General features: G+C 44.1%; 1 protein-coding gene across 9 annotated transcripts in view; it reads left to right on the top strand.

Moving 5' to 3' along the window:
* Nucleotides 1-25851, top strand: part of rfx2 (regulatory factor X, 2 (influences HLA class II expression)) — a 59040-nt gene that overhangs the window by 24649 nt on the left and 8540 nt on the right. For 6 of the 9 annotated variants that reach the window (XR_015930863.1, XM_088622230.1, XM_088622228.1 and 3 more), the window contains 10 exons: nt 1068-1157; nt 7170-7249; nt 9355-9622; nt 11741-11815; nt 15875-16056; nt 17347-17466; nt 18361-18482; nt 20562-20680; nt 24160-24272; nt 25451-25602. Coding sequence is in view for 8 of the 9 variants with exons in the window: in XM_088622230.1 (XP_088478356.1) it covers nt 1068-1157; nt 7170-7249; nt 9355-9622; nt 11741-11815; nt 15875-16056; nt 17347-17466; nt 18361-18482; nt 20562-20680; nt 24160-24272; nt 25451-25602 (1321 nt within the window). In the remaining variant the exon portion in view is untranslated. The remainder of the gene's footprint in view (nt 1-1067; nt 1158-7169; nt 7250-9354; nt 9623-11740; nt 11816-15874; nt 16057-17346; nt 17467-18360; nt 18483-20561; nt 20681-24159; nt 24273-25450; nt 25603-25851) is intronic. The other 3 variants (XM_088622227.1, XM_088622231.1, XM_088622226.1) reach the window with 2 other exon arrangements.

Here is a 25851-nt window from a genome sequence, read left to right as displayed (position 1 = left end):
TAGAGCCGTGTCTGTATGTTTTCTTTGGCTAGCACATTGTACTTGCTTTGGCACCTCAACTTCCACTTGTGATTTAGAAAAGCCAGGCGTGAAAGTAACTAGTTAGCTTCTGATGACATTGCACACAGGTTTGCAAATGTTCCTCTAGCAGTGTTTGCTTTTTGCTTTTTTTTTGTTAACATTTGCTTGTAAGGCAAACGCATAAGTAATTGCATGTTGTTTTTGGATGAGAAAATAAAGCCTGTGATCGCTCACAAAACAATAGGATTGAGCTGAAGCCAGAATTCTCTGGGTGTACAGATGGATGAAGCCATCACTTGGCATCTGATGTGTTTTAGTTTGGAATTTTTTCGGCGGGGTCGGTGTGACTACTGTGTCACCGACTAAGCCTTGGATGGGTGCCTGCAGGCTTGCAGTGACGTTCTACACGTGGCACTGAAACTGCAGCGTGGGGCTTTGTAGCGTGTGACGTTAATATAGTAACAGGGTTGGAGGCATCAGTATAGGCAGCCTCATTCTCCACATGAGCGGGATAACAGGATTCACAGCTCTGAGCCAAAACAAGAAAACGAGCAATTACAAATTGGGTGGGTATATAGCAAAATCATTGTGGAAATAAAACAAACTTCCCTTTTTTCCCATAATTGTGGAACAAATTGATTTGGCGTTGGATGAATGGAGTTGAAGTTGATTAAAATTGCCCGGTGGTCCAGTGATTAAGGTAATGGTCTGCACTCCAGGTTCCTCATTCAAGCATCCACTTTGACACAATGTTACTCTGAGCAAATTACTGAGCTTCTCTCTACTCTTCTTCAGATGACACTGTCAGAAGAGGTTCTAAGTAGTCAAGCACCAGCTTCCCTCATTCTTTTCAGAGAGAAGCATCTCTTAAGTGACAAGTAATTACCATTATGTGCCAGGGTTATGCATTGTCCAGAATTTAATGGATAACTTTTTTGCTCTAGCGCAGTTTTCTTTACTGCGTCCAACTCCCAGCCTTTTGGAATCTCCAGAATCCCCTCTGTCAGCCAGCCAGGGTTGTGACGCCCTGCCTGTTTTCTCCACAGAGGGTGCTGGTGCAGGCCACGGGCTCAGCCCAGAAGGGAGGACAGGTGCAGCAGCTTTCTGTACCCAGAGTGCAGCAGGTCCCACAGCAGGTGAGGCAGCAGTGCCGTGCATCTCACTCGCACCCTGTGCTTCTCAACAACAAGGAGTTTAGTAGAGCAATCTGTAGGGGCAGTATTGGAGGGAGGAGGTAGCCATGGCCCTGGAGAGCTCCAGATTACTTTGAAGTTCTTGCGGAAAACAAGCTCTGATGTTACATTTGCATAACTAGCTGAGCATCATCTTGACCTTTAGTTTTGAGTGAAGACTTCTAAATGCTGCATTGGTGGTGCTCTCCAGAGCACAGGGTTCAATTTATTAAGATAGGTGGGTAAGCCACATTGACCATGGCTTCCATTGCACTTCATGGCTTCGTTCCTCATCCTTAAGTATGGCAGCGATTTTCAGCACTATAAACCAAGTGAAGAATAATTAAGTAAACTACTGGATGGATGCCCTGCAACGTAATGGGTTAGAGCAGACAATGCTACTTGTGTCAGTACTAGGAGTTACATGTGTCGTTGGGGAGATATTGTGTGTAATTAACTGTCCGATTGCTCCAATGGTCATGCAAAACATTTGCTATACCCATAACTACATTAAAATATCGCCATAGATTAAATCCTCTCCTTCTTTTTCTTTCACTTCAACTTCCCAAATTTACTGAATTTGGAAAATTGCATAAAAGATGCCGCTGCTTTGTGGTTATAAATGCTAAAGTATCCTTGTGTCACTGTTGTCCTGTTCAAGAAAACATAACACAGACATGCAAACGTGCACCTCTACAAGCTGCTTGGCAGCACAAATCTGCAAATCCGTCAAATTCTGAAAGTTTCTTGGAAATCTGAGATTTTGAGATTTGGTTTAACGAGAAGCTGCTGAGTATTGATGAAGTCTTGGGAACAGAATGGCATATTTCAGGGACAGGATAGAAGGACTTTGACTTTGACTCTTGATTTATAAGAGCTGATTTCACACTTGGGATTGGGCGCACTTCCACTTTAACTGTGGAGAATGGCAATTTGGGAAGATTAACTATTTTTGAGAGTCTTTTCTGTATTGTACCAAACTAGCATGGTATCCCAGAGAAAGATTATAAAGTGGAGCGTGGCTTTTGCAGGATTTTGTTATTATAACCATAAACACTATTAAACAAACATAGGTATTCATGTGTTATGTGTCATATGTACGAGAATTGCTCTGTTGAGATAGTAACTGCATTTGACACCTAATTATACCTACGTGCCAAGTTAAACAGCTGTTTGGAGTGGTGGTGAAACTTGTGGGCTTCAGTTATGGATGGTTATGAGTTAAGATCTGCAGGTGAAACACTGCTATTATACTCTTGATCAAGGCACTTCACTCTGATTTCTATACTAAAACGCTGAGCTGCATAAATGTGTGTGATGGGTCAGGATCCTGGATGCTGAAGTCTGGACATACTGAAGTTTGGTGTGGATCTGGATTGTCCAGCGAGTAGGACAGTAATCGATTGTGGAATAGACGAATAGGTTCACTACTTCTGCTGCAGTCAGAGACAACACAGAAGGTAGTCTGGAAATGTGTCTGAGAAGGATGCATGACGTTTTTATAAAAAAAATTCACATGTGGGTCAAGCCTGGATCAAATATCACCGCCAGATTCTTCAATCTAGATTGAAAGTCTAGTGCCAATCCTCAGATATGTTCCCTGCATTGGCTTTAGCTAGTTAATGGGAGGGGAAGAGACGTTTGACTTCAGCCTTGTTGCACTTTAAATGAAGGAAATTGAGTCATTCAGGATTTCCAGAGATGCAATTAGAGAGTGACGAACCAGCTACTTCAGTGTCAGGTTTAGTATGGACGTAGATTTCAGTGTCATCGGTATAGAAGAGATCATTCCAACCATGTGATTTTCATAGCAAAATTCCTAGCCAACCAAGTGGGAACATGTAAATGCTGGGGTCCAGTATTGGGTCCTGAGGAACACCAAGCGTAATGAACTGAGAACACGGTGTCAGTGATTAGTGAAGTACGAGCAGTGTCGTAAAGTCCAAACAGTCTCAAGAAGATATCACGATTAATAGTGTCAGTAAGAAATGCCAGAAGAAGATTGTTAATAACTTTAGCAAGTTACTTACGATAACTTGTTACTAAGTCACTGTGGATAAAAGGTTCAGCCAAATCATTTCATATTCTGTCTTGTCACTTTCAATTGCGAGAGACTACGGAAGCTGCAAGGTTTTGCGACGCTCATATCTTAGCTTCAGGAATCTGCATTTTTATTGGCCACTACAAAGCTTTTGCAGACATTTACATGCTGCACAGGGCTCTTAACGGGAAGTCTGACATCTGGCTAGATCAATCTTGAAAAGAGATGTACATCTCAAGGGTTCTTTCCTAGGTAAGTAAATGAATCTGAAGTTAAAAATGTATTAATTTAGCTGTCGCTTTCCACTTCAGCGTGGTCTTGTTCTTTCACGTGTCTGACCTGTTTGGCAATCCTGCATGCCTTTTCATTGGGAAATATTGCTCAAGATAGCCTGCAGTAATTTTTTTTTGTCAGTTGTTATTAGTAGAGGGTCAGGACAAGAAAGCTAGCCAAGGCAATAAACAACAAAAATACACAGTCTGAACAAAAAACAGCCTTTTATCTTTCCCAGGTTTCTTAGAAAGGGCATTTCAAAAGAATCCAACTTTCCCTTTTCAAGAATTAAACCTCCAGCCTCTATCAGTCATTTGCATGATGTCAGTTGAAGCCTTATCATCTCTGTCTTTTCTCAGTTTGCACTTCTAGTGGAAGGGGTGTGAAAGCCACTATTGTTATTTATTGATTCATTTATAGAGGGTGATCATTTAAGATTGTTCTGAATTAGTTCAAGACCCTGTAAAACCAGTGTCAATCAAGTCAGTATTTCTGCCTTTAATCTCAGTGCAGCGCAGGAATGTTTTTTAATTCAGCACCCACTGGTTAAATGTCTTACGCTTACAGAAAGCTTTGAATACACATGTAAAGACAGCATTTAGTATGCCTGTGCAGAATGCAGAATGGTGAAAGATTTTGTAACTTATGCAGCAAGATTCCTTAAATATCTGCGAGAATGAAAACATGAATACCTGCTGTGCTCATGAATCCCGCCTATTGGCGTGTGACATCACACTCCCCACGTGTCACTTCCTGCACCTCCCCTCACCTGATGCAGGAGCCGCAAAAACACGGCCTGCGTTAGATAGGCTCAACTGCAGTCTCTCCCATTTCCAAAAAAAGACGAGTCGTGTGAATTGGGGTGGGTTCTGCAAAACCACAGCCAATCGCCCTCTACATCAGCTGTTCTCAGCTGCTGAGAAAGAAAGGCAACGGAGAACTAAAAAGGGCATCGAATAGAAAATGAAAATTTAGCAGGTGGTTAAGAATTTGGGAGGATCAGGAAGTCGCAGACGCAGGGGTGCTCCAGAACCAGGACTGAGAACCACAGTTCTGCACGTTCATTTTTAGGTTTTCATTTCTATGTACATCTTTACACCCTGGATCTAGGTTTTTATTGATATTTCAATGTGTCTGCACAATGGCTGCAAGAGCAGTGCCACAGTCCACCTCTGACATCAGTTTTCTGCTCTCTGACACCTCTCTATGATTGAGGGAGGTGGGGCCTGCGTGTCAGAGAACCAGCCAGATGCAAGACCCCCCTGCAGGAGAAACCGCGTCCAGTGGCATAAACCTGATGGTGCTGCAAGCCTTCTTGAAGGTCCTCCTAATAATGTCATTGTAATTTCATAATAATATACATCCATGATCGGAGAGCCGTTCATCACTTGTGAAGTGTAGTGGCAGTCGGGAACCTATTCCAGAACAGCGGGTGGTTAGCGGGACCGCTCCCTGCCAGGCAGACCAATTACCCAGCCTGCCTTGTGCCCCTGGATGATGGGAGGAAACGGGAGCACCTGGCAAAAGCCCATGCAGGTATAGGGAGTACATGCAAACTCCATACAGAAGGGTGTACTGTAGTGGAGAGTCAAACCCAGGACCCAAGTGACCCAATACTCCAGATCTAACCACCATCCTTGCTCATTTTAATGTGGAATAAAACTCTGAAGCTATATGCTCTTTAAGTGTACCTCAACTCAGTGGCCTGCAGAGCGTCAATGGTGAAAAACAAACCAAAAGACATTTAAAAATGAGAACAGGAGGCATTTCTTTATGCCAAGGGTTGTGGGTGTGTGGAGCACGCTACTTAGCAATGTTGGGTAGCTGATACCCTTGCTTCTTTGAAGAAACAGCTCGATGAGATCCTTGGATCTCTTTACTTGAAACCTAATGAGATTTGTAAGTAACTTTAAGTGCCAAAAGGCCTCTTCTCATTTGAAGTCTTTCTTATTTACCCAGGTTTAATTTTGTGCAAGAATTTCCATCTGGCACACGTCACCAAATGAGAACCTACAGCCATGTGAGCAGGCTGTTTTAGTCCAACTAAACCATTGTACTTATCTAGACCAGCACAGCTGTGTGAACAGTTTTCAAACAGGAGTTACAGGGATCCTCGGAAACACATGGAACCTGCTGTCACAGCGCCAGCTATTACCGGCAGCGGTTTTGTTTTCAATTCTAAATTAGTGATATCGTTATTTATAACGCTGAAGTGTTACACAAAGTCTCAATCATAAGCGTGTTGGATTTTTTTGTTTAAATTTGGGCGTTCTTAAGGAGTGGTTCTTGAAAATGAACCCCTGGTCAGAGATGTTTGGAGACCCCAAGTCGAAACAGCATTTTTGGACTGAGCCGGGATTAAAACGCGTTTCGCTTGACTGAACCGATTTCATTACACTCGCGGACTGGAGTGACTCAAGATATCTCACAAAAACATTCCTTAGCATGACTGAGGCTCAAATAAAGCCTGTGAGAAATACAGCTATGACTCTTTAACAGCAACCAGTTAACTTTTGTGCAGTAATATTATTTCCCTGCTGTGCTGCTTGAACTCTCTTGTCAACTGATGGAAGCTCACCTCGCTTGTTGTATCGTGTAGAACTGTGATTGCTCTGATCAGCAATTTACATTGCATTGTGATTAACTGAATAGAGTTAATTAAGATAGTTTTGTTCTCAGTGGGTGTCCTTGTGGAGTTACCTTCTACAGAATCCGCAGCACCGCAATGATGCAGGGTGTATGAGAATGAGTGTTTGACACAAGTGATGAAGGAACTCCCAAGGGCAGTGAGGAAGTGATATAATGATAGTTCTTATGTAACAGAGGTTTGCAGAGCAGAAAGTCTTTTGTTAGTAATGCTTCAGGTTTAGAAACATATTAATAAAATCATAGTATTTTAGGCTTTAATGACAGACAAAAAATACCACACCATTTTTAACCAGTGTTGGAGAGCCCGGTGCACAATCTTCTCATTATTAACATACCAAGATAGACAGGGATATTTTTGTGACTAGGCTGTGAGCCTGTTTCCTATGCTGTTTATTATGTACCAGCCCTAACTTGCTACAGGCAGTAACCTACTCGATAAGGCACAATTTTAAACATCACACCTTAGGGTCTATTATGGCATGCAGAACCCAACTGTCTTTGTTCCAGAACAGCTCTGAATTTATTAAAGCTTATAGAAGCCTCATCTGAACTGTTTTGTTTCTTAGATGTTTTCTACACTCTTTACTGTTCTTCTCCACTCTGAAGTGCCAGGCTGAAATATCAGTCTTTCAGCAAACAAAGAAAATCTGTTTGACAGAATAAAGGGGCAAATCGGTTTGTTTATTGCTCTTCTGGCAGATGTGTGCTTCTCCAAGACACGGCTCCGTGTCACCTGATTAGGAATAAAACTCCTGCAGTTTTTTTTTCTTCTTACACTATGACAAACCTTTCTTTGAATCCCTACAGGCAAGACAAGATTGAAGTCAATAGGATTCTGATCATTTTTCTTGTGTTGCTTCTGAGGTGTTATGGACTAATAAGTCTAGTGGGAATTGTTTTCACTGGCAATTTAGCATCAGCTACTGACCAGCACACCTGCTGCCTTGCTTGGGACTAGATTCTCTCTGCGCATGCCAATGTTTTTCTTTTTGTCTTTTCTGTCTTTCCAATAGGTACAGCAGGTGCAGCATGTGTACCCCTCACAGGTCCAGTATGTAGAAGGTGGAGAGGCTGTCTACACCAATGGAACCATGTAAGGGCCAAGCTCTGCTCTCCCTCTGCCTGGCAGTTCTCCCACTGCACCATGTCCCCTTCACAGATCATGTCATGGTGCTCAAGGCCTGGCGTTGATTACCAGAGGCATTAAACGCTCAGCGACACAGCATTGTCCTTCCTCCGGTGGGACCTGGGCTCCTGGAGAGGAGCTGGACAGTGCAGCCGTTTTCATGATTCATTGCACATGGCTCCTTTGCAGTACATCTTAATGCAGTTCACAGCAATGCAAACCGCAAAGCTGCTCACTTCGTTACAGTATGGAGGGAACTCTGTTTTGTTTTCCACACAAGTGATACCTTCTTGTTTCATAAAATTGCAGAGATCTGTCATTGAAAGCTGTGGCATTATTGAGTTCTTCTGAAATAATTCTGCCCCAGTTGTATAAAGGTTAGCATGACCATTTGCTGTGGGCCCTGTGTACTCATTTTTGTGGTGGGTGTTATGCCACAATTGGATTGTCTCTTTGTAAAGGATGTCAGAAAACAGTAGGCACAAAGATGAGTGTGTCTCCCAACACCTCTGCAGCTGTCTGCATGGCCTGAAGCAGGTGGTTGACATACAGAGCATGCCCATGGAGACCATGTGCAGGGAAAGCTGAACAATATAATTGTTTTTGCGAGTTGCTCTGGTATTTTATTTTGTATTCCGTTTAATTCAAAATTGGTTTTATTGAAACTTCCAGAATGAAGATATTGTTTCTGTAGGACACAGGTGATAATGGGTGGTATCCCTAGAAAGGGTTTTTCTAGGAACTTTTGAAGGGATTGAACATTTAGTGCCTATGAGTTTATTGGCTATGCATCTTTCCATGCCCTTCTCTCTGTATAATAGACAATTATCAGTCTCAGGCACACTGCAGTAAACCCTCTAGTGCATTCCTTAGCATTGCTTGGGTTGTCCAGAGAAACATCAGGTATCCTGTAAGGATGGAATTTGATAGGGTCTTATAGGAACTGGTTTCTATAGAAGGGCCCTAACTGGGTTGCTATGGAAACACAGGACACAAGATTATTAGTCACGGAGTCCAGTGGTTACCATGGGGATCCCCTTATTTGACAGTGGCTTCCTGTGATGGAGACTAGGATAGAATATTATGAGATGTAACCTAGGTGGTAAGGTGGGATGGCAAGATGTTAATTAATGTTAGTAATGAGCATTATTTTAATCATTTAGGTCTATGCAAGTTGATGTATAGTTGGAGGAATATTGAATTAGCCACTGCTCTGCCACCATATTCTCTTCAGATTGTGATTTTTCATTTTCTTCTCATCAGTTAGCTGCTAATTAGTTCGTAATTAATAGTTAATTAAAATACCTTTGTATGGAGTGATAGAAATAGGAGAGTCTTTACACTGGACAGAAGAATAAATCTTTAAAGGGGATGTAGATGGAGCACTCTGGACAGTCCCTTAGGTCCAGACTTTTACTTAAAAAAATATGATTCAGCACATAAAAGTAAAAGATGTTTTTTCTCAACACAAGGCTCAATGCAAACTATTGCTTTTGAGTAACTGAACTGCAGATTCTAGATCTGCACCCTGAGACATTAACTGGGTCTCTTTGAAATCTGTATTTCCATAGCCTATTATACCCCTGTCCAGTATAGCTGTCTGCGAATACTGCGGATCTTGGAATACTCAATTGTTAATGGGTATGTTCTCTCTGTGAGAGTTACAGCCACGAAGACTTTCCATGTCTTGATAATGGTTCTGTATGCGCTGCCAAGTTATCTTAGGTGTTTTTACAGGGCTCAGTGTATTCCACAGATTTCTCCGTTATGATTTCTGGTTGGATCATCTGCTATTTCGCATGGTAGCCTGACTGTCCCAGCTTGAACGCCTTGAAAGAGAGGAAGTGGTGTGGGGGACGCTTTTGTGTGCCACACCATCACTGATCCACAGCGTGGGATAGAGTTGCAGCCCCAGCCCCCACCCACAACCTTCCTGTGAACATAATTAAAGTCATAGACGCCTGTATGTTTTATGGAGTATTTAGTGTGTGGGTTAGTGTGCCTTAGTGGACATGATAAGGAACTGACATGTGTTGAAGTCACTGGACCTGCCTTTCCTCTCTGTCTTCCAGCCGCACCGCCTACTCCTATAACCCAGAGGCTCAGCTGTACAGCCAGGGTAGCGGGGGGACCTATTTTGACTCGCAAGCGGGGGGCGCCCAGGTCACCACTGTGGTGTCCTCGGCCAGCGGCGTGCCCCCGCACGGCATGGTGGGTATCGCCATGGACGTGGGCGGCAGCCAGATCCTCTCCAGCGGCGGCGCCTACCTCATCCACGGGGCGGGCATGGAGGGCAGCCGGCACCACGCCTCGCACGCCTCCCGCTCCTCCTCTGCCATGGTACGACCCGCCTCGCAGGCCCCGGGCCTCAGGGACCACCCGGGCCTGTCGCACGCGAGTGTGAGCGGGCCAGCCCACCCGGGCCTGTCGCACGCGAGTGTGAGCGGGCCAGCCCACCCGGGCCTGTCGCACGCGAGTGTGAGCGGGCCTGTCGCACGCGAGTGTGAGCGGGCCTGTCGCACGCGAGTGTGAGCGGGCCTGTCGCACGCGAGTGTGAGCGGGCCTGTCGCACGCGAGTGTGAGCGGGCCTGTCGCACGCGAGTGTGAGCGGGCCTGTCGCACGCGAGTGTGAGCGGGCCAGTCGCACGCGAGTGTGAGCGGGCCAGTCGCACGCGAGTGTGAGCGGGCCAGTCGCACGCGAGTGTGAGCGGGCCAGTCGCACGCGAGTGCAGGTTTAGAAACCGTGCGATGCCATCGGGTCGCCTCCGGTGACCACAGCATGAGAGTCTGATACCCAGGTTTTGTCTTGTACAACGTGAGGTCAGGGAGTCCGGTTTCGCATTTGCTTTTTTGCCCCTTGATGGGTTGTCATATAATTCCATTAAAGTAGTTCAGGTGGGTAGCTGCGTCAGCGTGCGTAGGCTGAAAAGAGAAGAAAGAAAACGCAACGTTTCGACACCCGAAGAAGGCTCCACAGCTAGAACGTTGCACTTTCTTTCTTCCCTATATAATTTCGTTGTTTAGATTTGGTGCAAAATGCCTACATTGGAATTTCTGAATACTCTTTATGATCACATGCAAAAATGCTGAACGGTAATTACTGTATTTTTAAATAAGTAATGCAATAATGGTCACTTGTTCTAAGGTGTTTAAGAACAATTTTAAAACTTAAATTATTATTCTACAGCATGTAGCCTTCTGATCTGAGACACTCGGCTTTCTGTGCAATTCATTTATCTTTGCCAAGATCAGATATTGATCTGTAGTATAGCTTAACAGCACACTTGCATTATCATAAGCTTAGAAATCACATACTGTTCCAGATGTATTTATTGGCAGCCGGTACCTTTAATTTGTTAATTCACTAGAACACATCAGCTAACACTTGGCCTGTGTTCGTTCATTAGACCTAGAAGAGCTATAGATGATATAATAATGTATTTTTCCTACCATTCAGACCATAGCCTTGTTTCAGAAAGGATGCCAGTGCTTACATCTGTAACTCTAAGTTTGCAAAGGCTGGAAAATCTGACCTGTCTGCAAACTGCACAGCTGGGTGGAGTGGCTATGTTATAAAGAGAATGACTGCCCAGAGTTCAGCAGTGTCCCAGAAGATGATGGCATTAATCAAACTGCTTTAAATAATTCAATTCAACCTTATTAAATAGTTTTTTCACAGCCACTTAGGCTTTCCCTAAAACAAAACAAGAGCCTGTGGTCTCTGTACCATTGGGCAGTATGCCTTAAGGATGTGCAAGGCTTGGAGACCTGCCTGAAGCTTGGCTGGAGGATGTTTTTTGCTCTAGTCTTTTTGATTATTCTGGGTGAAACTGGGGGAGGCTGATGTGGGGCACCTGCTGTTGACATTGCTGAACAGCCCGTGAAAACTAAAGTTTTAAGTGACTCCTGTCCCACTTCGTTCAAGGGGTACTGTATGTGAGCGTGGGTCTGGGCTGTTCCATTTTTCTCGACACTTAAATGACTTCTTAACTAAATTAAACCGCTTCCTAGCATCCTGAACAGACAATGAACTGAGCCTAAATAGGCTGTTGTTTTAGAATTGGCATTTAGTGTTGATTTTGATCAAACCTTCTCCTCGCTGCTTGCGGCTGTAAAGGAAACAGGATGCCCACATTTAGTAACCGCACTGGAAATTGCAAACTCATTCCCATTGAACGCGTTGTAACCTGTTATCCTTTTTTTTCTGGAGTGCATTAGCATAAATTAGTGTAGTAGACAAGGAAAGCCTTCACTCAGCAACTTAACCCTATGAGTACCCTCATTTGCATGCCCTTTGTCCAAGCAGTGATTCATTCAGCCACAACATTGACCGAGTTTAATGAAAATAGAGAATCTGGCTGCAGCTAACAGTCTTATTTCCCCTCTGTTTTTGTTTTTCCCCCCTTTTCTTTCTCTCTGTCTCTTTTTTATGTTCTGGCATGCTTTTTTTCCCCTTAGCTTGAAATGGCGATTGAAAACCTCCAAAAGTCTGAAGGGATTGCATCTCACAAAAGCAGCCTGCTCAACAGCCATGTAAGTTAACCAGGAACTTTGTTAAAAGCAGAACAAAAAAAACAAAACACCCCAAACACAGCCTTTTGTCTCAACATTTCTGCCCATCTTGTGCCACCTCCCTTCCCGAGCGTAGCAGTGGAAACCTGCTTCTGTCTTTAGGGTGTTCATGATTGGCCAACCTCTTTTCCCATGGTTCATTGAGCTGCTGCAGGGCTGCCTGACCTGCTTGCTTCAGCCGTCTCTGGAATGGAGCCCCGCATGCTTTCGCCACTTCTTTGAGGGCAGCACCGCTTACATTGACAGTGCAGGATCCTTTATTATTGTTTTGAAAGCTATACTCTGCACTGCCACAGCTATTCAGAATGCTAAAGCCTGTATGTAACTGCAACTGTAAGTATTATCAATTTTATTCTCTTCTCAATCTGTAATGTGCTAAGTGCTATAAAGTTTAAGTGTTGTATATAGGAGGAAACCCAGCTTATCCTCCACTCATGTGCAGCCCCCACCTGGGGGGGCCACAACACTCATTCTACACCAGCAGCCCCACTCCACAGCAGGTCAGGGGAAGGAACGGTGTTTCCAGTTGAATTATGGGGGAAGTGTTGGTAGGCCACATTGCGTACGTCCGAAGTGTAATTTTGCCCTGGCGCCAGGGTTAACACCCTTCCTGCACCATCAGGTCTTGAATGACCAAGTCATAGGGGAGGCTTGATTAAGAAGTGCAGGTAAACATACTGTTCTTGTTGCGCTTAAGAAATTTGAAGATTACCCTTTGATATACAGTACATATTCTTTTATTCTTTATTTCTCCTAGATTATATACGCACAGTCTTATGTGACAATTACTGATTTGTGATGTATTAGTCTTCAGTGATGAGGGTTAATAAATGTTGTGGGATTATACAGCTAGCCACCCAGGACCCTGGCTTATTTCAGGGAACAGCCGGATGAGATCTTTGGCTCAATTAGCTCCTAAATTCCAAGCAGGTTAGAGGGGCCGAATGACATTCTCTTGTGTATAACGGCTCTAATGTGATTTAAGGTGTGGGTGGGCACAACCTTAATTGATAGCACTTTCTGCACAGAGATGGGTAGTCTCCTTTGTTCTTTTTTGTTCTTTAATACAGAACAATCCCCTTTACTGCTGGATGTCGGTCATCTATCAATTCTGTAATGTGCCATCTGTGATTTTTCTTTCGTGATCCTAACACAGGCCCTCATGTGCACTGCATGAGGCCTGAGACGTGTCCCTAAGTACATTCCAGCTCAGAGCTGAAGTGGGGCTTTTAAAAATTAATTCTCCAGTGGGAAGTTCTACTCCTAATATTGTGCAAATTTAAGAAACGCCTGATGTTTTGGAAATTGTCAGTGGGATTAAAAGGCAGGGATATTTAACACAAGAGCCTTGTTTTGAGTGAGATCTTGTTTTTCTAGAGTAAACCTGTAAAGAGGGCTCTGCTAATCTGTTCTCACCTGACTAGTTTGTGCAGTTCACCTTTACACAGGTACACCTTTATGCGGTCTCTGTTATTTCATTTTGACTAGTGTTTTTGGTGCTTGGGCCTTTCTTCTTGTCTCCATTTTGGATTAACATGAACCACACTGTCAGCCACTTCAGAAAAGTCAACTTTAAAGCGACTTCAAAAGACGCTAACATACTATATACCAGGTGTACCACTTTCTCGGTGGATTAAAAAAAAACCACCACTCAAGGATAAACTACTCTTCCAGACAAAACCGTTTTCCCAATTAATTTTTCCATCAGCACTTAACGAGCATGACACACTGATGCTGGGCGGAAGGAATGAAAAGGGACATGCAGAACACAGGCTGGCTAAAGCAACAAATCAATTAAATGGCAGAGAGACAACAATCTGTATTTTCACTCTTTTCCCGTAATCGGGTCACACCTGGAGCTGATGTGCATCTACTGCAGAAGGTAAAACCATTAAAAAAAAATTAAAACGGCTTCAGAGGATGAGGCGTCAGGTGATCTTTCAGTGGGATATTTTAATACAAATAGAATCTACACAAGGAATTGCCACTTAAGAGTCACACATTCTTGTGTCCAGTGAAAAGTTGCAGCTGTTCTGCTACAGACTGGTCCAGGTGACAAATGGACTTCTGATATCTTCCACTTCCTCTTTCTCTTTCCAGGATTACAGGTTTTACAAAAGCTTGCCCTCCTTCCCCAGAACTACTGAGCTGTGTCCCAGTCTTTCAACACCTAAATTTTGCTTTTGGTTGGGTTCTCCAACGCAAATGCTCTTTTATTGAAAGAGATCTTGAAAGGTGTTGTTTGAGTTTCAGCAAAATCATCCGTGTTAGCTATGAAACTCTGGCACAGCTTTCACCGCAGCATACTTTATTTCACCCCAAAATAATCACTCATCTGCTGTGTCTTTTTTAATGTTTGACAGGTTAATTGGTAAAACATATTTGACCATTTAGAGATGATGATGATGATAATATGCTCAGAGAAAAAGATAATCATAGCACTTATATAGGAGGAGAGTCATTTGAAGTAGAGCTCCACCTGGGTGACTCAGGATAGCCATTCTGCACCAGCAGCCCTACGGCATATTCAGTCTGGGGGAATAAAGGAGAAATTGCTTCAGCAACTAAAAATAAGGGGGGACTTTAGGAGGAGCATATTGGACACATAACACTGGTTATGCCAGCAGCCATATCACCCTGCAACTCACAACTGGCAACCCACTGAAACTAAGCAGGTGTGAGCCTGGTCAGTATCTGGATGGGAGACCTCCTGGGAAAAACTAAGGTTGCTGCTGGAAGAGCTGTTAGTGGGGCCAGCAGGGGGCGCTCACCCTGCAGTCTATGTGGATCCTAATGCCCCATTATAGTGATGGGGACACTATACTGTAAACAGGTGCCGTCCTTCGGATGAGACGTAAAACCGAGGTCCTGATTCTCTGTGGTCATTTAAAATTCCAGGGCGTTTCTCGAGAAGATTAGGGATGTTGCACTGGTGTCCTGCTCAAATTTTCCATTGGCCCTTACCAATCATGGCCTCCTAATAATCCCCATCTCTGAACTGGCTTCATCACTGTTCTCCTCCCCACTAATAGCTGGGGTGTGGGGCGTGTACTGGCGACTATGGCTGCCGTCGCATCATCCAGGTGGGGATGTAAAGTGCTTTGATTGGAGTGTCCAGAAAAGCGCTATCTAAGTGTAAGCAATTATTGTTAATTACATCATAGTGTTCGGTAGGAGGTGCTATCCTACAATCCCCTTACTGGGGCATTAATGTGGAAATTATAGTCCAAATGAAAGAGCTCCACCTACTGGTTCAATAGGACCACTTACAACAGTAACCTGGCACTTACACAGTTAATCTTTCACTTACACAGTCATCCGTTTAGCATTTTTCTAACCACCTTATCCAATACAGAGTTGTGGGGGGGCTGGGGCCTATCCCAGCAAGCAACAGGCACAAGAAAGGATACACCCTGGACAGGACACCAGTCCACCACAGGGCCACACAGACGAACGCCACACCATAGCCAGTTTTATCAGAATCCAATTAACCCACCATTATGTCTTCAGATTCTGGGTAAACTTAAGCACCTGCAGGAAACCCACGCAAGCATGAGGGGAATGTATGAACTCCATGCAGGTGGCACCCCAGGTCTGGAGTTGAACCCAGGACAGCATTGCTAACCACTGTGCTGTCTTAAACAATCATGATACTTTAATAAATAAGGGATTTAAGCTTCCACAGTATGTCCCGTCTTGAACCATCCCCTTGATGTCATTGTTGAAAATACCGATGCTCAAGTGCAGCACTGGTTAGGTTTCCTACATAAGCAGGTGACCTTTAACATTGAGATGACAGTTCACAATTTTCTCAGTCATTAATTAATATCCCTTCCAGAGATTTTACAGTGAAAATCCACCCAGGAAATGGTTCAGTCTGCTTCCTGAGTGCCTTTGTCAGTGCAGGCCATGCATCACCAGCCCAGGCTTCCTATCGACAGAGATCATTCCTGCCACCAAGCCTGTGCTCGGTCACAGCTGACTGATAAATGACATTCATTTCCCCCTTTCCGTTTTCAGCTGCAGTGGCTCCTAGACAACTACGAGACTGCGGAGGGAGTCAGCTTGCCTCGCAGCTCCTTGTACAATCACTACCTGCGGCACTGCCAGGAGCAGAAACTGGACCCGGTCAACGCTGCTTCCTTCGGCAAGCTCATCCGCTCCGTCTTCATGGGGCTCAGGACCCGGCGGCTTGGCACCAGGTCAGAACCCTTCCAGCAGGTCTGCTTAGCCCAGTTCTGGTTGTATCCAAGGTCTGGAGGTCCTGGTACAGGAGAGCTGCAGCCCCCACTGGAACGTAGCGAGAGCTTTCGCACAGTTAGGGAAGCCATTGGATATATCTACAGCATTAGCCAAGGACCTCCAACCCTGCATCTGCTCAGCCCACAGTCCAGCGGGTTTTGTAGGCCGATAAACAATCCCCAGTTTCTAAAGGACGTGCATCAATTCCTTCCATGTAATTGTGGCCAATTCAACAGGTGGTTGTGACTTAGAGATTGTTTACGCCTAAAAACATGAAAGCCGATACAAATAAACACTCAAAAAAAGAACGTAACACCATAGTGCTCTCAGTCCTCACCATGTGGGAGTCAGCCTTTTAGCACTCCTGTCTTGCAATTAAAGAGAAGTGTGCAGACTGTACCTACATTTGCATGTTTAAAGTAATTGACAGAATGCTTTTGTTATTCTGACTGACAAGAATTCCTTCCATGTTAAAATCGGACCCTTGACGCGGAGATCATGCAACTGCATGATGTGTGACAAAACGAGCACAAATGGAGCAGACACCAATACTTGTATGGGTGGTATTTTGCCCTGTGCTGTCTGCAGAGCCAGACTCGGGTGACTGTGCTTATAAAAGTCAATATTTATACCATGGGCAAATAGTGCATAGGAATATCATAGTTCCAGTCCTTTTGAGATTGGATTGACTGTTAGTGCTGCTGCTTTTTTATGGCATCCTGTGTTCAGTTCGGGATGGAGTCTCCACGTTCTCCCCATTTTTGAATTGGGTTTTCTCCAGGTTTGCAGGTTTCCTCCCACTTTCTAATGCTAGCTGATTGTGTGTGTGGGCTACATTGCCCATTCCATCAGCAGGAGGAGCTGCTTAGCGTAACTCTTGCTCAGCCTGCCCATCTTGTGTCGCCAGCCCAAGTGCGTTGGAATGAGGTTCTGGTAAAGAAGCAGACTTCTTCTGTGTGAGAATGCTTTTGTTTTAATCTAGCATTGCTGCAAGATTTCAAAAAGAAAGTTCCTCGGTACACTGTGTTTTGTCCACAGTCTATCGCCTCAACAAACGCTGCTTTTTTTTTTTTGAGATCCTGTGTAGTTCAGCTCTCCAGGTTCCATCGAGAGTGTCCAGTTACATTCATTTTCTGCCTTGTCGGACGCACCGCTGGCATTGTGATAGCAAAAGCGCGACATGTTCACTCAATACTGCATTACCTGTTCTGAGGCAGTCTTCTTGGGGGTTCTCTCTCTCGCTCTCTCAGGGGGAACTCAAAGTATCACTACTATGGAATCCGTCTGAAGCCCGACTCCCCCCTGAACCGCTTGCAGGAAGACTCCCAGTATATGGCCATGAGGCAGCAGCCTGTGCACCAGAAACAGAGGTTAGTCCCAGATCCTGCCCGTTTAGGGTCCATTTGCCCATAGTAAATTTATTCATTTTAATTAATGTAATTACTGTGAGCAGTCTTTGTGCTTCTTGGGCTTCTGTGCAAGTCCAGAATTCTTGCTTAGCCTTGCGGTGCTTTTCTCTGTGACAGTCGACAAGGGGCGTTAGATGAATGCAACAGTGAATTGGAGAGAGATTAGATCTGTGTGTACTATACCACTTTCAGTATTGCCTCAGGTATTCTTCTCAAGTAATGTTTGCTTTATTTTTTCAGTTTATGGCAATGGAAAGACTTCACAGCAGTGATAAGGGGTTGGCACTGATATCACTGTGTCTATGGAACAGTTATATAAATCTGTAAAGTCCTGTGTGGCAAACTGTTGCAGGAGATGCTGTAGGAAATAAGAGATTGCTGAATGCTTTAAACTGATACCTGCTTCAAGAAAGACCCTTCACTGGTCTTTCTTGAATTTCAATAAGACTTTTTTCAATAAAAAGTCATATAAATTGGTATACATAAGGTGATGATGTCCCTTATTTTACCTGTCGAACAAATTCACAGTGGGCTGTGGAAGAACTCGGTGCACGCCACTGCCTCTGTGTTGTCTTGTGTGCGTTCATCTCGCAGCAGTAGCTGGTGGCGCCGATGATGGAGGCTCAGTGATTGAGGGACTGAGACACAGGGCTTGTCAGCAGCGGGCTAGATCTCTGCTCTACCCCAGGCTCTCCTGCTGTCCTGCACTAGTTCCTGCAGTCCGTCCTTCATGTGAAAACCAAAACCGAGTTTTCGGTCAACTCTGAGTACAGCTGCCAGGTTGCTGCTCGGCCCCTAGTCTTTTTAAGTCACACTGCTACATGGCTCATTATTACCATTCTTCTGCTTCCATAGGTTTAAGCCCCTGCAAAAAGTGGATGGCATGGGTGACAGCTTAGCAGGCGGAGCCCAGCATTCGACTGCAACCCCAGAACAGTCAGTGGCAGCTCAGAGTCAGCATCACCAGCAGTTTATTGGTAAGAAAGTGCATCAGTAAGACTCCACTTGCACAGCTGTTTGAAGCATGATGGGCTCAAAAAGCAGACTCTTGCACGCCAGCCAGCACCAGGTACTGGATGTGCACATCTGCCTTGTTTTGACTACATTTGCAGACATAGGCTTCATTATTAAATTAATTTGCCTTGTCTGCTTTATCAGTACAATTTATAAAAGAGTTTGCACTACATGAAGTGCAAATCAGACAGCTATGCAAAGGGGTCTGATTTCCATGTCTAAATTATTCTGTTCAATGTGCCGTTGGTTGAATAACAAGAGTATGCTACTGCAATAGCCAAGGTAGTTAGAGATCAGGGTGACACCACCACTCCCAGTGCAGGGTTTACAATAACACCTCTTTGTTGTTTAGTATAAAGTGGGATTGCCAATTAATTTTCTTTTACACGCTCAAAGTCTGGCATTGCAGATGTTAAGCTAGGGGGAGCAATGGAGGAAGGCAGCCCTCCGATACTCCAACCTGTCTTGGCCATTTGTGCGAGATCCCTTCCAGTCTGCAGGAGATTGGAGGAGCAGCTGCAAGGTGCCACATGGTGCCACAAGCTGAATCAGCGTTATCATTTAGCTGCGCACTGGTAATCTACAGGTACCAACAGTGCTTTGGGTCTAGTATAATAAACGGGTCTAGACATTTGCATTCTTGAACCATGTCTTAATACTCACTACTTCCTACGCCCCCAAGCAGTTGTGTAAATTCTGTGTGGTTCTGATGCATCACCATTCCCTGTTGGTTCATGTCCTGCGTGTTGTGATATTAAGAATTCAAGGATCTACATGGTGGGCAGCCTAGTGTTTGTTGCAAGCACCCTGGGAGCTCTTTAAACCTCGAAAGCTTGAAAGTTAATTTTGCTGTTTTGTACTGTTGCTGTTTTCTTGAGCTTAATGGCCCAGGGAAGATGGTGGTTAGGCAGAAACTCCTAGCACCATCACAAAAGGAATTAAAACTCCAAGCTTCAAGTTGGTGAAAAGCCTCTAATAAGTTAAAAACAAGTCTGAAGGTACTCATAATGATGCCTGTTTTGTTCCATAGTGCTGAAGTGGTTTTAGAATTTTGTGTTCTGCTTCTTGAAGCAGATATTTGAAAAAGTCTTAGATTTTCTGTTGGTTATTACTTATTAGAGATCTGTTAAATTGGGCTAATTACTATAATTTGTATAAACAGCTTGTTTTGGGTGGGGGCTATGATTGGAAGAACAGTACTGGGATGACATTGACAAATATGACACAAAATAAGCTTTATCTCATGTATGTACTTGAACTAAGCCTCCAGTGAAAACAACTGTTTTTACTTGACTTGTAAAAACACTCCTATTGTTTTGGAGAGCCTGGACTTTTTTTGATGTCAGAAATAGTGCTGATTGGAGATTGAAATATGGACCAATGTAGTTAATTATTATTTGGGGGGAAAAAACCTGTGTTGTGCACAGAGCAGGTAATGATTGGCAATCACATATTAAGTGGTCCCAATTTATAATGTCCACAGATTTCATGCAAGATGTCAATGTCAACCAGGATCATTTAAACGCGTAATGAGAGGCACAGAAATCTAAAATAGACAATTACATTGATTGGATCCCATTTTGAGTAAAAGTCATTGAGGCAGAGTAAATCAAGACTACAGCTAATAGGATCAGGACACAAGGGGATGATCAAGCGGTTTTAATCAGTGACTACAGCAGAGCCACACAAAATAATAAGGTAGCCATTGTAATATTTAAATATTATTGCAATCGATAAACTCCAATATAAGAAATCAAGGCTTCTAGACCTGCAGTGAGTGACTGGCAGTCTTGTATGGAATTTCAATTAAAAAATCAGGATAAGAATTGCCTGAGGGCGAAGGTGAACACCCCCTTTCATGAGCTCGGCCGCCGTGCTGTTGCAGGCGAGCTCAAGAGCGTGGCTGTGAGCGGTCCATTGGGAATGAGCCGTGGTTCGGTCCTTTGCTACCACTGTCAGCCGTCTTAGGTTCTCAGGGCTAGGGGTGTGGCCATGTCTGCCCCGGCCACTGTGTGACTTCTCGTTCCCTGTTGTGCTGGCAGATGTGTCCCATGTGCTGCCCCCGTTCCCCAGCCTCGATCTGGGCGCCGTTCCCCTCCCAGACTGCATCAGCGTGAGCGACGTGAAGAGGCTGCAGTCTCTCTACAGGGACCACTGCGAGGTACCGAGCTGCATGTTCACACGCTGCGCCGTCTTCTAGCACATAGATAGATAGATACTTTATTGATCCCGTGAGGGAAATTGCAGTGCAACAGCAGCTTAACACACTCAACACAGCCACAGTGTAACGAATTATATACTAATAGTACAATACATACAATACAATACAAGAGTTACTCACAGTCCGGACACACAAGAGGAAAACTAGAACAGAACAGTACACAGAAAATCGTATCACACATATGAATATATAGATGTAACCATAAATATAAATATAAATGTATTGCACAGGTCCCTGGCATATATTGCACAAAAGTGGTTGTAAACGGGAAAAAGAAAAAGAAAGAGAACAGATGTAGCAGTATATGTGTATATGCGTTTAGTCCAGAAACAGGTCACTGTCGCTGTTGCCTCTGCCAAGACGCAAGGTGGATGCGTTGTACAGTCTTATGGCAGACGGCAAGAATGACCTCCTGTAGCGCTCCCTGTCGCACCGTGGATGAATCAGTCTATTGCTGAACGTGCTCTTCACATGAGGGAGAGCCCACAGCCGTGTTGTGTTTGTGTAGAACCTGGAATCATGTTTGCCTGAGCCCCTAGACATTGTCTACTGAATTCACCATTGTGGTCTGTCCGAGGACATTGCAGTGCAGGTGGCTTTTCCTGTTTCTTCTTAGATGGGCTGACTTTGATGTTCTAAAATCATATGGGCTCAGTTTTGCAGTGTGATTGCTCTTTAAAGGTTTGTGGTGTTGGTTGTGTTGTGCCTGTAATGTCATGCTGGTTTTAAGTATGTGCCGAGTTTCCAGTCTGTAATTTGTCCAATTATAAACCTCAGTTCTGGGACTATAGTATAGCCACTTTCTACAGTGGGTTAGCTGGGGTGCTTTCTAGGTATGATCAGTTTGGCATTTATATATAATTGTTTTGCTTTCTCTGTCATCTACGGTGGCATGGTTATCATGTGGTTTTGATGTTTTCTTAATATACATTAACATGATTCAGTTTCTAAACATATTTTGCAGTAAAAATCAAGCCATCATGACATTGCCGTCAATATTTAGTTGAGTATGGAGATGTAGGATATAAAATTTATCAGCTATGAATCTGCTTAAAAGGAGGCTTTCCAGCACCCTGCCTGATTGCAGCCAAGAGCCAATTAAGTACATCACCTAATTGCACTTAACAGCACACTTAGTCTTATCTCAATCTACATAAGGGAGCACAGCCCAGGGAAACTGGAACTGTAAGAACAGGACGTGAGGTTGCCCCTACAGGGCATCTGTAGTTTTGAATTTTGAAGAGAACCTGTTCAATATTGCTGTCGGGAATGTAGGCATTGTTTTGCCTTTGTATTATAAGTTATACTATAATAAGTTATTTCACAGATGACAGTTATCCATGCAACTTCCAGAAGCTACTGGTTAAATGCTTCATCTGAGGGATGCAATATGATTACGTTGAGTAATTTGCTCGGGGCTCCAGTTTTGGTTTCAATTAGAAATGCCCTTGCGACATTACATTTTCTTTAGCCACTGCACCACCTAGACTCCCAGTGAGTTAACATGGAGAATGAGTGGCACAGACATACGCTTCTCTCTGTAAAGTGGTGCTGCCCAGAACTGACATATCTGATATAAAACTCTAGATAACTGCGATATAACATTTAATTATTTTATTTTCACTGAAATGGGAATACAATCTTTTTTTCTTTTTCAAGATCCTCATTAGCCAGCAGTCTTTTGTAGCGCGTCTTCTTCCTGTCCTGCCTTTTATTAGGAACCCTTCACATTTCGCCCTTTGTTCAGGACATCCCAATTAACCTTTTCAGCTCGCGGGGTGTGTGTGTTGTCAAGACAGCAGAGCCTGTCCCCATGGTGTTTGCGAGCAGAAAGACTCATGACAGGATTCTGCGGCTGCACCTACACAACCAGTTCTCACCTGGCAGGCACCAGCCAGGAGGCCCAACTTTTAGACCGATTGTCCGGCAGGCTGCCCTTTCCTCTAGTGGTGATAATCTCACTAATTTACCCTTCTCTTCTCCACTAAACACTGGACATCAGTAACTGCTTCTAGTTAAAAGACATTCTTATTAGTTAGCGGACTGTATTCTTAGTTCTGGTATCTGTTATTGTATAGCCATTTCCTTTTGTGCTGGATATGCTGAACTACATCCTATATAAAATGAAGTGCCTTAGACCTATTTGTGAAGCGTTGCTCCTTTATAGACAAGAACACAAAAACCAAGCCCAGAAGAGAGCACACCCTAACACATCGGTTCCCAGGTGTCTGACCTTATGAAGCACTCGGGGCCTGACACAGATGGCACATGCACAAGTCGGATGTTAGTGTTGCCCAGCAGTTCCCTGTGGACTGTAGAAACCTGGGGGTAATGGGATCTGTCTGTTTAACTGGGCTCAGTAACCTGTGCCTGCTTATAGCTGAAGTAACTGCCTGGGTTGCGAGATCAGATGCGCCCGTCTTGTTTCGAGACCAAAACCACACCAGCGAGCACTACAGCAGAATCAGCCACATGGCTCTGTAGGGAATCTCCATGTGCACACAAAAGACACTGGAGTAAAACTAGTCCAACAGCTGCAGGAAAATACCCTTCATGCTTAACAAGACTGTGCGGCTTTGACGTGGTGTGTGTGTGTGTGTGCGTGGGTGCAGTAAAGAGCCGAGCACTCTGTCTTCCTAGACTTGAGAGTTAGCAGAGCTCTGCACGTTGAAGCGTTGCTAGCAGTAACTGTAAACAAGGTTGCCATGGAGATACTAGGGAGAGGAAGCACAACATTGTCATGTGATAGAAGGAAAGTCTGCACTGTGTTGTAATACGATAGGGGGGAGTGGGGGAATTGGGTGTGTTGTACAGTCCACAGCAATTCCACGCTGGAGCTCAAAATAATTATGATATAAAACAAGTTGATAGTTGAGATTGTTTTTCGTTTCTTTGCTTGGAGCTAGTCGTTTCGTCATTTCAAACCACGGTCGGGTTACCATGCTTCTCTTCCTGTTAGTGATATTCATCCTGAAACTTGATTTTAAAAACCCCTGTGATTTTCCATTCAAGTAACAAGTAACTGTTTCTTGCTGAATCTTAATTTGCGATCCATCCGTTTAATGACTTTTAACAGTGTCTGTATCCTCACGTTCAGTTTGTCTTATTATTAATACATTTAATTATTATGGCATATTTCATTCCGCGTGTGGGTGGGGCTGTTCTGGGGCGAGGCTGAGAAGGAACAGTGGCCTCTGTAACGTGCTCCGCAGCACGCCAAGCATGGGGAGGCCTGAACTGTAGGACGCAAAAAAATGTGCAAGGACACACCGTGGTAAATAGTCCGATTTAGTCAAAAATATTGAATCGGCTCAAATCCCCCGGTCATCTGCTCAGGTGAGGAGCCTGGGTGGTAAGGATGTGTAGAAGCTTCTGAGAGAAGTGCAGGCTCGACGCCTTGTTTCTTCCCCTCCCTCCAGGCCACTCTAGATGTGGTGATGAACCTGCAGTTCCACTTCATCGAGAAGCTGTGGCAGTCCTTCTGGTGTTCAACAGCGCCATCTAGCGACGGAGCGACTCCTGTTCCTCCCAGGTCAGTCTGCTTCTGCGTGCTGCTTTGTGCCTGAGAATGTACTTCGCGCTGTTTGTTAAAGTGCTACAGATGTTAAAGTCTTGAAAAGCCAATAAAACACCCAGAAAATCACATTTCTGCATCCTTTTAAATTTGCTAAGCAATCTTAACCGTGCGTTTACACAACACTTGCTGATTGAATTACTGCGTGAACTATTTTTTAAAACATTGTTGAGTCGTGATCATGAATGCTTTGTCGAGTTTTTAAAAAATCTGCTAACTTTGAATAGAAATGTTCATGATTTCAAAATTGCACACACATTTTATTCATATTTAGAAAAGAATGATTTTATCAGGTTTACATATTTTCATAGGTGGAGTATTCTGTTTAATTAAGCCTCATCACTGACTGTACCTGAATTCTTTAATTTCTGCCTTTTGTAATAGAGTTAAAACATTTTTCATTTGCAATATATACAGTTGCCCATTGCAAATGAGGCAGTGTTCTGCCTCAAACATGTTCTGATTCTGCCATGTAATTGCTTGTATCTACAGGCTCTGTGCACACTGCTGATGACAGCTAGAATTAGTTTAAGTCCCTGAAGATCACCATCAGCCTTCACCGTGCACTTCTCTTCAGGGCTGTGATATTCTCACAGCAATTGTAAATGGACTTGGCTGTATTTTATAAAACGCATTTTTATATTATACGGTAGTCTGAGATGACTTGGCACTGCTCTGACAAACCAGAGACTTCTGAGAACAAATGTTCAAAGGAGCTCAAGGATTTTGAGACCTCTATAGAAAGTCTGGTGTTGGTGGGCCAGTAAGTGGCTGATTCCCCTTGATGGTGACCAGGGGCACTAATATTAAAATTGTATTCAGATAAAACCCGGAGTCCCGAATACTTGGTCACTAAAAGATGTGGTGACATTGTTTGTAAGAATAAGGGCGATATGCCCTGTCTAAATAAATCTGCACAATCTGGCCTCCCTCACGTTTCTTCTTCATTCAGCTGGTGATGTCACTTCTCCCCCTGCTCTGCTGCGCTGTGGAGCTGTGGGTGCAGACTGGCTGCCATGTGTCCCGTCCTTTGGGGGGGGAAAGCACTATACGAGCACAAGGGATTACTGTGATAGAATAGGAGCCCGGGCAGCTGCCCAGGTGGTGACCCTTGTGGTTCTTTGGTGGTTTTCCAGTGAGGAGGAGACGGAGAGTGCCATCCCCAGAGACAAGCTGATCGCCCTGTGCAAGTACGAGCCGATCAAGCTATGGATGAGAAGCTGTGACCACATTCTGTACCAGGCATTAGTGGAGATTCTCATCCCGGACGTGCTCCGACCGGTGCCCAGTGAGTCATTCCTCTTTTACGATGTACAGCTTTTGTTTGAGCTTGAAGTTTTATTAGTAACATTTTATTACTTGGCTCTTATGACACTTTTTTAATGTAATTTGGGACACAGATGGCAGTAGGGCAGGAATAATTTATGGATGACCACTGAGCTCACAGTGCCATTGGAAATCATCTCATCCAATTAATATTTTCCTTGAACTAATTGCACAGCAGGTCTGGCCAACCCCAAGCCTCACTGGGCCCTGA

The sequence above is a fragment of the Lepisosteus platostomus genome, chromosome 27 (assembly GCF_059453375.1).
Source record: "Lepisosteus platostomus isolate fLepPlt1 chromosome 27, fLepPlt1.hap1, whole genome shotgun sequence".
In the NCBI taxonomy this organism is placed as follows: Eukaryota; Metazoa; Chordata; class Actinopteri; order Semionotiformes; family Lepisosteidae; genus Lepisosteus; species Lepisosteus platostomus.
This window is presented reverse-complemented; position numbering and strand designations above follow the sequence as displayed.